The sequence below is a fragment of the Mixophyes fleayi genome, chromosome 5 (assembly GCF_038048845.1).
Source record: "Mixophyes fleayi isolate aMixFle1 chromosome 5, aMixFle1.hap1, whole genome shotgun sequence".
In the NCBI taxonomy this organism is placed as follows: Eukaryota; Metazoa; Chordata; class Amphibia; order Anura; family Limnodynastidae; genus Mixophyes; species Mixophyes fleayi.
This window is the reverse complement of record NC_134406.1, coordinates 125519103-125531199: the sequence shown is the minus strand read 5'-3', so window position 1 is coordinate 125531199 and position 12097 is coordinate 125519103. Positions and strand designations below refer to the sequence as shown.

General features: G+C 40.6%; 1 protein-coding gene across 5 annotated transcripts in view; it reads left to right on the top strand.

Moving 5' to 3' along the window:
• TMEM245 (transmembrane protein 245) overlaps nucleotides 1-12097 on the top strand; it is a 206281-nt gene that overhangs the window by 180827 nt on the left and 13357 nt on the right. For 4 of the 5 annotated variants that reach the window (XM_075212814.1, XM_075212813.1, XM_075212811.1 and 1 more), the window contains 2 exons: nucleotides 2309-2409; nucleotides 11839-12013. In XM_075212814.1, the coding sequence (XP_075068915.1) occupies nucleotides 2309-2409; nucleotides 11839-12013 (276 nt within the window). The remainder of the gene's footprint in view (nucleotides 1-2308; nucleotides 2410-11838; nucleotides 12014-12097) is intronic. The other variant, XM_075212815.1, reaches the window with a different exon arrangement.

Sequence of the window (12097 nt, the reverse complement as noted above, 5' to 3'; positions counted from 1 at the left end):
CGGGTCTCCGAGCTGGGAGCTCTGTCTTGTAAATCTCCCTTTCTTATCTGTCACGAAGATCAGGCAGTGCTACAAATTGTCCCATCTTTTTGGACGAAGGTGTTTTCTGGGTTTCATATTAACTGTGAAATTGTTATTCCTTCTTTTCTGCAAGAAGGTTCTGGAGATAATCAGAAATCTGCTTACCTTCTGGATGTAGCCAGATCACTTAAGATATATGTATCCAAAACTGCTGATGTTCGGAAGACCTAGTCCTGCATGACGCCTGGATGTGGGGCTGGCCAGCAACTAAGCTGACTATTGCTAGATAGATATGAATGACAATTCGTCAGGCTTACATCTTTACAGGTAAACCTGTGGAAGCTAATATTTCTGCTTTTTCGACTACAGGCGGCGCTACACGGGGCCTCGCGGGAGCAAGTACGTCGGGCAGCAGCCTGGTCCTCCGTCCATACTTTTAATAAATTCTATTGTTTCAACATTTTGGGATGCTAGTTTCGGTAGGAAAGTTTTGCGCTCAGTGGTGTTTGAGCGTATCCTCCCTTAGGGGAACCTTTGGAACGTCTCCATGGTGAAACAGGGTGCCCCAGACCAGAAGAGAAAACAGGATTTTTGTACTCGCATTAAATTCGTCTTCTAATGTCATCTGGGGGACACTGCGAACCCTTGCTTATCTGTTGTTTTTTTGTTATTGTGATTATATGTTGTGCCTTATCTGGGCTTTGTTAGTCAAATACTGCTGATGCTCAGCAGGTGGAGGAGGAATATATATGTTTACTTGTATTCAATGATACATAGCATATATATTGGCAATGTCTGAACATTATTACCGTCACAGTGACATTTAGTACTGATGCCCTTTTGTTGGATATTAAAACTACTTTGCAAGCCTGTTCTCTTTTGTACTTAAATCAATATAACTGTGTTTCTTGTAGAAATGATTCAACCCCAGTGTTATCAGAGTGTTCTGAAGCCTATTGTATTCCTCACTCTACCAGCCTCTAATTTTGTTTGCTTGGACCTAAACATGTTATTGCATATTCTTTGTTTTGTTTTTGTGAAGAGTCAACTGTTTTACTGTCTTAACATAGTTTAGTCAGTGTTACTATTTTTGTTACATGGCTTTCAAAACACCAACATTTTACATGCCATTAGTTGTTTATCTGTATTGTCATAGCAACAATATCTAAATGCACTTGTCTGTGTGAAAGTTTAAAAAAAATTACTTTTTACAATTCAAAAGTGTGACTCTTCAGCATGTGCATGTTTGCATAGACATTTGCTCTCAACTCTTTATGCATGTTCTTTTCCTGAATGTCCCATATCCCTGTATCCTGACACTCTCTTAATCTGCTTGCTCGGGTGGGGATATTGCACATTACTAAGTTGCATGTTGTCTTGGTGCAATTTAGTATGTGCGATGTTTTCACATGAGTGTATGCACGCAGGCCTGCCTGCAGCTTGCATCTTTCGTTTTTTCATTTTTATGTTTTGTGATAGATATGATCACTTGAACTGTTTTCTTTCAAATCCAATTGTAATGATCTTTTTTTCTTATTAGCTTATATGTTAATGTAACTAGAAATAATCACTCCAACAGTTACAATTTTACACTGTTTGTGTGGTATACGCATATTGGGAAACAGTACTGATTTGTTTTGTGCGCTGTTTAATCTAGTATCCTCTTTGCTCAAATTTGCTATGGGCTATCCTTTTCAGTCTGCCTGCACTGCATCCATTTCATTATGAATTACTGCTGTTCCTTAAACCACAACGGGGGGTATTCAATTGTTTCTTTTAACGCGCTAAAACAAAAAAAAACGAGCGCTCTAAAAATATTACCGTTAATACGGTAATTACTCGCTAAATTTCATCTCGCAGCTCCCTGAGCAGCGAGCTGAAATTCAGCCCGCTGGCAGTGAGTAAGTACCGTATTAACTGTTTACGCGCGCAAAATTACCGTAAAATATGAAGTTTTTTTCGAGCGCTCGTTTTTTTGTTTTAGCGCGTTAAAAGAAACAATTGAATACCCCCCAACATGTCCTGATTTAATGTTTAAATTCTACAATTGTGGAGATATTAACATTCTTGCTTCACCATTATTTATCTTCGTTTCTGCATGTTTGTGTTCTCAAGAATCATGAGTTGATTACTTTTTTTGCTCAACGTTGTCTGAATAGAATTAGTGAATGTTATGTATTTAGGGAAAAAAATAAATATATATATATATAATTGTAAATTGTTATATTACATTTTGCGATTGGCATGGATTTGGAGTGATCCAGAATATTCTGTTCTTGATTTTTAGGGGTGTATTTGATGCTTCCCTAAAAATGGCTTGCTTCTATGGATTATATACGTGGCTTACTCATACAGTCTTCGGGATAAACATTGTGTTTATACCTTCTGGTAAGACATGTCTATGTCTCGATATGTTGACTTACAAATGTGAAGCCATTTAATCTGCATGCTATGCTTACATTGCTATCACATTGTGATTTTTTTTTTGTGTAATTCTGTGTTGCTGAACATATTATTTAGTGTTATTATTAATAATATTATTATCATTTTTATTTTATTTTTTCCCCAAAAAATCTAAAAGCAGTCTGTCAGTCTGAAATAAATGGAACAACTACAGCATGATGCCCTTGGCAATGGCAATGGTATACTTATAATATACTTATAATAATTCCTATTGGAATAAGTTTAAGTATTCACGTCTGAAATTGGCAGATAATAAGACAGATGACAACTGTTAGTCAAATGGAAACTTTATCTTGATTTGTTTGTCCACATTTATAAACCCAGCTGTAATGAGGTTCAGGTTGGGCGAGTGCCAGAGTGTTGCACGCTGCTGCTATTATGACGGGTTATTAAATAAACAATTCGACAGCTTTCTTTTTACGAATGAGTAACGTTACTGATATAGCAGTTGTATCAGCATTACAGGAGACAGAGGGCACTATATTGATAAAAAGGGAGAGACAGAAGCGGTCATATACCTTCTTGCCAACATGGCTGGAGGCAAACATTATGCTGGGATCTGAATCGATCCTAATAAAATCACTCATATACTAGCCAATAGATCTTGGGGGAAAGATTTAATAAAATGCACACCAAATTTTGACTCTAGCGTGATCACTCCATAGATCTGAATGAACGTTTAAAAGATAATATGATTGCTGTGATACACGCAGAATTTAAGATTCCAATTTAACAGTTATACGGTTGTGTACAAGCTATATGTGTATGGCATAACAGTGCAACTTGTCATGAATGTACACAATGTTGACAATTTTAAGTGGATTCAGCTTGTTATAATATCTAAAGTTACCGCAAGTACCAATGATCTAATAAATCACGAGGAGTTAGGACAAGGTAGACTGTTTATCTTATTAGGTCTGGGCACAACAAACAGCCATATATTATAAGGCTGATTCAATCTTAAAAACATGATCTGATAGCTTATACGAGTGACTACTAATTGCCCTTATCACTCACAAGTTTGGAATGAGTTTATTATTAGAATAACTCTGGCGTTCGTTGATGAATAAAGTTGCATATGAATTAGCTGACATGTAATCACTGCGCTCACTCCATAGATCTTTGGAATAGATATTAACCACAGTGATGGCACCAATGCATCTTTTCATATTGATTCCTGTTAAGAGAATTTTGTTACATAGTATACCAGAACATATAACTGCACCTTATTTAAATTGACGGATATAAGAGTCCCCATATAGCAGTCTGTCTAATATACTTTTTGACATACAAATGCTACTAAATTTTATGTTTAGTACCTTAGAACAATTGCTCGAGATAATTGATTAACAACAATATATGAAATATTAATCTGAGTACAAGGGCCAATCGATATATGAGCAAAGGAATGCTTCTTGTTGTTCTTTATGCAACATTTTAACTATTCATTATCTCTACCTTTTCGTTCACTACCTCTTTTCACTTGATTTTATCATATTTCGCCGAATTCCACATGTGTACCAATATTTTAATAATCGATAAAGTAATATTTTTTAATCGGATATAATAACCTGGATAATCAATTGAGGAGTGCCCCCAACAAATGAGAATCTTTTCTTTCTTTTGAGTTAGTACATGTTTTTTATTCTCTAGAAGCACCCCCTGCTCACATGAATTGATACATTATAACTGGGGTCCCCAAACTTTTTAAACGGGGCCAGTTCACTGTCCCTCGGACCGTTGGAGGGCCGGACTATAGTAAAAACAAAGACTATGAACAAATTCCTATGCACACTGCATATATCTTATTTTCCTTACTGTGCTTCTCTTCTCCCCCATTTTTCCTTACTGTGCTTCTCTTCTCCCCCTTTTTTCCTTACTGTGCCTCTCTTATCCCCCTTTTTTCCTTACTGTGCTTCTCTTATCCCTCTTTTCCCTTACTGTGCCTCTCTTATCCCTCTTTTTCCTTACTGTGCCTCTCTTATCCCCCTTTTTTCCTTACTGTGCTTCTCTTATCCCCCTTTTTTTCTTACTGTGCCTCTCTTATCCCCCTTTTTCCATACTGTGCTTCTCTAATCCACCTTTTTTCCTTACTGTCCCTCTCTTATCCCTCTTTTTCCTTACTGTGCTTCTCTAATCCACCTTTTTTCCTTACTGTCCCTCTCTTCTTTCCTTTTTCCTCCATTAGTGTGCCTTTCTGCGTTATTCCCTTTTTTTTTACTTACCTTTCTTTTCGCTTCTTTCTTCTCTTCTCTTTTGTCTTCTTGTTTCTTTCCTGGTCCTCTCCACGCTGCTCCTCACTGAAGGACAGGCGTGACTTGATGACATCACGCCTGTCATTCAGAGTTAACAGTGCAGAGAGGAGGGAGGAGGAGGGACGCCGGTGCAGCGATCAGGTGAGTAGTGTATCTATTTTTTATTCTTTTTTTTATTCTTTTTTTTACTGCTCCCCCCACCAACGAAGGGAGCCCCGAACCCGCCTGCCCGCCCGCAACCCCCCTCCCCCCGCCATTGGAAAAATAAAAAAAGAAGAATAAAAAAAAACACGTGCCCCCTGTGCCTCCCCCTTAATCCGGCTATGCCCAGCGGGCCATATAAATGTCCTCAGCGGGCCGCATGTGGCCCGCGGGCCGTAGTTTGAGGACCCCTGCATTATAATATAATTCTGTTTGACTAGCAACTAGAATATATATTCATGTTGAGCAGTCTAGTCATTATAATTTGTTACCCCTTATTATATACGATATGCAATCTGTGCGGAATCTCCTTTACCCCTCTCCCCATTTCCTATTTGATTACTGGGACTAGATGGTAATTTTTTTGGCTTAAATGTGCTTTGAAAACATTATTCTAATTCTCCTGGATCTCTCTGCTGCATTTGACACTGTTGACCACTCTCTCCTCATACAAATGTTACAATCCTTAGGTCTTCAAGACACTGTCCTATCCTGGTTCTTATCCTACCTATCCATTTGCTCTTTCTGTGTTAATTTCTCTGGAACAACCTCCACTCCGCTTCCTTTATCAGTTGGAGTACCACAAGGCTCAGTTCTAGGTCCTCTGCTATTCTATATCTACACCACTTCTCTTAGAAAACTAATAAGCTCCTTTGAATTTCAGTATCATCTCTATGCGGATGATACACAAATTTATCTCTCCTCTCCTGATCTCTCACCATCTGTGTTGTCTTGCCTTACTGACTGTCTTTCTGCCATTTCATCTTGGATGTCCTCACACCATCTCAAACTCAATCTTTCAATAACAGAATTAATAATATTCCCACCCACCAATAGAAGCTGCCTGCCTGAATTTTCTATTTCTGTTGACAACATGACTATAAATCCCACCCCGCAAGCTTGCTGCCCAGGTGTAATCCTTGACTATGCTTTGTTCCCCACATCAACTCTATTTTTACATCATGCTGCATACATCTAAAAAACATTTCCAGAATACGTATATATGTCACACAAGACACTGCAAAAACTTTTAATTCATGCACTTATCTCCCGCATCAACTATTGCAGTTCCCTCCTTACTGGACTTCCCAAAATCAGAATTGAGACCCTACCATCTCTTTTGCATGCATTGGCTAGATTGATATTTCCAATGCGCATCGTTCTTCCTCTTTCAGTCTTTACATTGGTTGCCTGTTTTTCAACGAATCCAATGTACAATTCTTCTACTTACAAACAAGGCCATCAACAAAATTGTACCAACATATATCTCCTCACTTGTCTCAAAATATCTCCCAATCCGACACCTCCATTCTGCACAAGATCTGCGTCTCTCATCCACTCTCATCACATCTTCCCATTCTTGATTACAGGACTTATTTCGGGCTGTACCCACTTTATGGAATTCACTCCCTCGTACAATAAAACTTTCCTCTAGTTTTCAAACCTTTAACCATTCTCTGAAAACCCACCTCTGTAGACAAGCTTATAATATTCCTCAACCACTCTCTTAATGTCCCTGGGTAACCTTTTATCACCCTCTTCACAGCTAACAGAAGACGACAACCCTCTGAACAACTTAGTTGTGTGTCTGATCATGCAGCCCACTAAATACTTTTTAACCTTTGCATTCTAGCCAGACAAATATGCAATATGATGCAGCACTTACCCTTGTGTATCAAACCACTGTCCCATAGACTGTATGTGTTACCCAGTATTGTTTTTTTTACTGTTTGCTTCCAATTGCAAAGCGGTACGGAATCTGCTTGCGCCATATAAATGATTATAATAAGGGTGCCTTGAACTGAGAAAGTTTGGGAACCACTGACAGAGTGACAGAAATTATTGCATGAAATTGGTGATATTGTGTGCATTCACTCTTTGGCCACTTTATTAGGTACACCTTTCTAGTCCTGGTTAGGACCTTCCCCCCTGTCCTCAGAACAGCCTAAATCAGTGGTTCCCAAACTTTTGCAGTTCACGGCAACCTTAGAGTCTCCAAATTTTTTCAAGGCACCCCTCCAAAATAATTACTGAGCAGTCCTGTTTTAGAAGTAGTTGGGTCAAAAAAATTGAATAAGTATTTAGGTCAGGACAGAAATACTTATTTAGTTGTATGCAAAAATGCCCCCTCTACATCCAGACACACTGCACCCTCTGCATCCAGTCACTCTGCCCCCTCTCACGCTGCCCCCTCTGATGCTGCCCCCTCTCACTGCCCTCTGTCACGCTGTCCTCCTCCTCTGTCTTGCTGTCCTCCTCCTCTGCCCTCTGTCAAGCTGTCCTCCTCCTCTGCCCTCTGTCACACTGTCCTCCTCCTCTGCCCTCTGTCACGCTGTCCTCCTCCTCTGCCCTCTGTCACACTGTCCCCCTCCTCTGTCACACTTTCCCCCTCCTCTGCCCTCTGTCACACTTCCCCCTCTGCATCCAGTCACTCTGCCCCCTCTCACGCTGTGCCCTCTGTCACCTCTCACTGCCCTCTGTCACGCTGTACCCCTCCTCTGCCCTCTGTCACGCTGTACCCCTCCTCTGCTCTCTGTCCCCCTCCTCTGCCCTCTGTCACACTGCGCCCTCTGCATCCAGACACTCTGCCACCTCTGCAGCCCTCTGTCACGCTGCCCCCCTCTGCTTCCCTGCTGTCCTCCTCTGCTGCCCTGCTGTCCTCTTCTGCTGCCCGCTGTCCTCTGTCCTCCTCTGCTGTCCTCTGTCCTCCTCTGCTGCCCTCTGTCCTCCTCTGCTGCCCTCTGTCCTCCTCTGCTGCCCTCTGTCCTCCTCTGCTGCCCTCTGTCCTCCTCTGCTGCCCTCTGTCCTCCTCCGCTTCCCGCTGTCCTCCTCCGCTTCTCCCAGACATAAAAAAAAGAAAGAGCACATAAACTTACAAATCCGCCGGGACCCAGCAGCCTCCTCTCTCCCGCAGCTGTCACTGAATATTGACGTCAGTGACAGCTGCGGGAGAGAGGAGGCTGCTGGGTCCCGGCGCCCGGCGGATTGGTAAGTACTGTCGGACAGTAATGTTACTAATTTAACAACAATTCCAATAATAAGTTAATGTGAGCATTAAACAAACAAAACAGAAGTATTCAAAAATACACAATGTGTATATAGGTGGTAGTATCAATGTATGAGACTTTAATCATGGAACTAAAAAAAAAAAAATACTCTGTTTATCATCAGTGATGTGCAGACCACAAGTAAAGCAGGTATGTTGAACATTTTAACTTTAAAGGGGTCTCAAAGTTTTTTGTGTAGCCCTGGAGAGAACACTGGCATGGAAAGAAATATTGAATCAAGATCCAAAGCTACATAAATTGTACTCTGCCGGTCTCAATCGCACAACTACACTCTGCAGCCCAAACACAGACATCGACTAACTGATTCTGCAGCATATGTGTACACAGATTTGTGTCCATCTGGAGACCGATGCAAGGCTTGAATAGTCTTCAGGTACAAGTGAGGAAAGTGGAGGCCAATGCATCTCACTAAGTTTTCAATCAAAGGGCTCAGTCAGGGTATAGTGCCCTTTGTATATGTTGTGCATTAAACACCCCTAATTCATTTTTAGGCTACATTTTATTACAAATGTTTCTCATTTGCAAGGCATCACACTTCCACCCCCCAAAAGTGTGGAGAGATTTCCTTGTCTGCACTGCACGTGCATTTTATGTACATATCAGTACAAATGTTCTTCAATTTTGGAGACTACTAACCTTGGGGGTATAAAGGTTGATCATGCCAGAGAATGAATGAATTGTAAACTTGTGTGAATTAAAACTCCTCCCTTTTATTTTATTTTCTTCATTACCTGTTTGAACCAGTATACTCTCCAGCAGGGTATCAGTGCCATTGGAGCTTACCTGCTTCCCCAAACACTTCACTAACTTTACTTGGAGGGGTCACCTGGTCAACTGTAGGGAAACAGTAACCCGGGGTGACAGCCACATCAGAAAGCTCTGCATTGGATCACACTTCAAGGGCTGCTGCAGTGAAGGAAATGGCTTCAAATTTTTTTTTCTGGCAGTTGGACAGAGACAGGGTTTCAGAGAGGCCCGCCCCTCCTTAATGGTCTTACATAGAAGAAATGCACAGGACCTCTGGTGGCTGGGACAATGGTCCGGTGTGAACTATATAAGGTAAGGCCTACACTGGGGATGAACAGGCAAAGGGCAAAGGGGTCTGGCCCCAGGGGTAGTGCCATGTTTTGGACTGGGCCAACAGGGTGAGGTGGTTTTACTTTACCAAAGTAGCACCTCCTCCTTGGGCTTTGGCAGACTGGAAAGCCAGCCAGGATCCTGACCACTTCAGTGGTGTCAGAAGCTTCTCTCCTTTTCTCCTTTGAGACATTTTGCCTTTGATTGATAGATGAATATAGACTTCATTTACCAGCCTATTAATTGAGACTTTGTGGTGAATGTGTGTACTCTCCTTTTAGAACACACACACTGTGTGGTCTGTTTGTGCTATTGTGCAGTGTGTGTGTATAAATACACTCACAACGTTATCGATCCTCTGCACTCACCATGTGCATACTGATGTGCCTACATTGTATAAACAAGAACACATTGATGCTTTGCACTCACTAAATACACAGTTTAATATTGTCCTAACTAATTTAAGCTCTACTCTGTATTAAAACCAGGGAATATTAGTTCAATATATCGCAATATATGTTAAGCTGACCAACTTACACCAAAGTCTTCCTTTTCCGACCAGTCCTACACTCAACTATAAAAAGAATTTCCTTTGAAACTTTAACATTATCATTGCTATGCTTTTTTTAATCTGGGTTCAGGCTTAAATTCACAGCTTGTAGAGGCAAATTGCTACTATACACTTAGGGAATCACCTGACACAAGTTTGATTTGATTAATATCAAGAACTATAAATGAGAGAGAGAGCTGGAGCTTACATTGTTTAAATAAACAGACATTGATCTTCTGCACTCACCATGTACATACTGGGATGCAAGAGGATCAATGTACTTCACATGTTCTAAATGCCAGGCTAAATTACTTAATGGCCATTTCAAAAACACCTTGTGGTCACCAATGCCTTGGCCAGCAATGCTTCTAGGTCCCAAGACTGCTGAAAAACAATCTGCATGATTGGATCACCACCCTGCCCCCAAGCGGTTCTTTTTCATGACCCTTCTGAGAGACAGGACCAGCAGGCTCTCCCTTTACTCTCTATTGTTGTCAGGGCTGATTGTTCCAGTCCTGAAAGAGCTGAAGGGTTTGGGTTATTACTCAAACCTATTTGTTTGAAAGAAACCAGGCATAACTTTTAGACCCGTCCTGAATATGAAATCCCAAAACAGGCGTCTGTGGACCAACAGATTCAGGATGGAGTCGTTACGATTGGTTATCAATGCCATGAACATGAAATATGGGTATTACCATATGCAAGCCTCCTCAGGTTTGCAGTTTAGAAATATTCTCGATTCAGAGGTCTGCCCAGAGCACCAAGGTTATTCACCAAAGTCATTAAGAACGTGGTAGCTCTTTTGAAGTCAAAAGGGGTAATGTCATAACCAGGGCCATCTTAACAACATTATGGGCCCCTGGGCAAAGCAGTGCACCGGGCCCCCTACATATATAGATATATAGATATAGATGTATAGAGATACAGATATAGAGATAGAGATAGAGATAGATAGATAGATGCACTTTCTCAGTGATCCTTGAAGTTTTTTTTGCAGGTTTTTTCTTTTGCAGGATTATTTATTCTAATTAAGAGCCGTGCCTATGGGGCCCCCTTGCCCATGGGGGCCCCTGGGCACCTGCCCATCGTGCCCAATGGAAAAGATGGCCCTGGTCATAACGTATCTGGATGTCTTTTTTAAAAAAAGCGAACTCTGCCTTTCTTCTCCTGAACTGTTTTTAGATGACAGCAGAAACAATGGAATCACAAGGCCGAGTAATAAACAAAGAACTAGCCCAGTGCATGATTTTTCTGGGCTGGTTCTTTGTGATTCCAGCGTTTCTGATGTCATCTGAAAATGGGTCAGGAGAAGAGAGGCAGAGTTTCCAGTGGGTTTAAAAAGTGGAGATGTTGCCTATAACAATTCTAGTTCTATTCAGATTCTAGTCATCATTTATTTAGTACAGTTGTGGCCAAAAGTTTTGAGAATGACACGAATATTATTTTTCACAAAGTCTGCTGCCTCACTTTTTATGATGACAATTTGCATATACTCCAGAATGTCATGAAACGTGATCAGATGAATTGCAGTCCCTCTTTCATCATCATCATCAACATTTATTTATATAGCGCCAGCAAATTCCGTGGCGCTTTACAATTGGGAACAAACATTAATAAGACAATACTCGGTAATACATACAGACATAGAGGTAAGAGAACCCTGCTCGCAAGCTTACAATCTATCTACTATGAGCATTGCTCCACAGCTACAGACGTAAGTATTACTTAATTTCTAGACCTACTAGATGGAGGAACCCGTGTCTGCAGTGCACACACACTATATATTCAAATATATGCTACTTAAAAATCCCTTTCTTTGAATAGGCCAAACAATGTAAGCTTATGTCATTGAGGTACAGACCACCTTTGAATATTAAGGTATTAAAGAGCAAGAAGTATACTAAAAGCTATGTATCGCTGGGCTAAATAATTTTTGTAACCTAACAAAATAATTATTTATAACTATGTCTATTGAGCCATAATACTATCTGCCGTATCTATTTGCAAAGAGACAAAAAAGCAAGCAAAATATAGCTTAAAGTGTCAAAATGTGTTCTTCTGTTTGACGTAAAATGCATGTCTTACTGAAGGTATATAAACATTGCTGTGCTTTTTTACATGTATTTTTTATAGCATCTCTGTTGTACTTTAGTAAATATATAGTAAAGGATGGCACATTTATTTGTTTACTTTTATGTACTAGCTCTAGCAGCAATTCTTGGAGCAGTGCCATTTCTGGGGACATACTGGGCTGCTATACCTGCTGTTCTGGACCTATGGTTTTCCCAGGGTGCAAGCTGCAAAGCTGTATTACTACTCGTGTGTCATCTATTGCCAACTTACTGTGTAGACACTGCAATCTACTCTGATATATCTGGGTAAGTGCGTCACAAACAATGGATCCAGAAATATCCATTCTTGTGAAATACTAGATTTAACTTTATTCACCATCTGCTCTACTC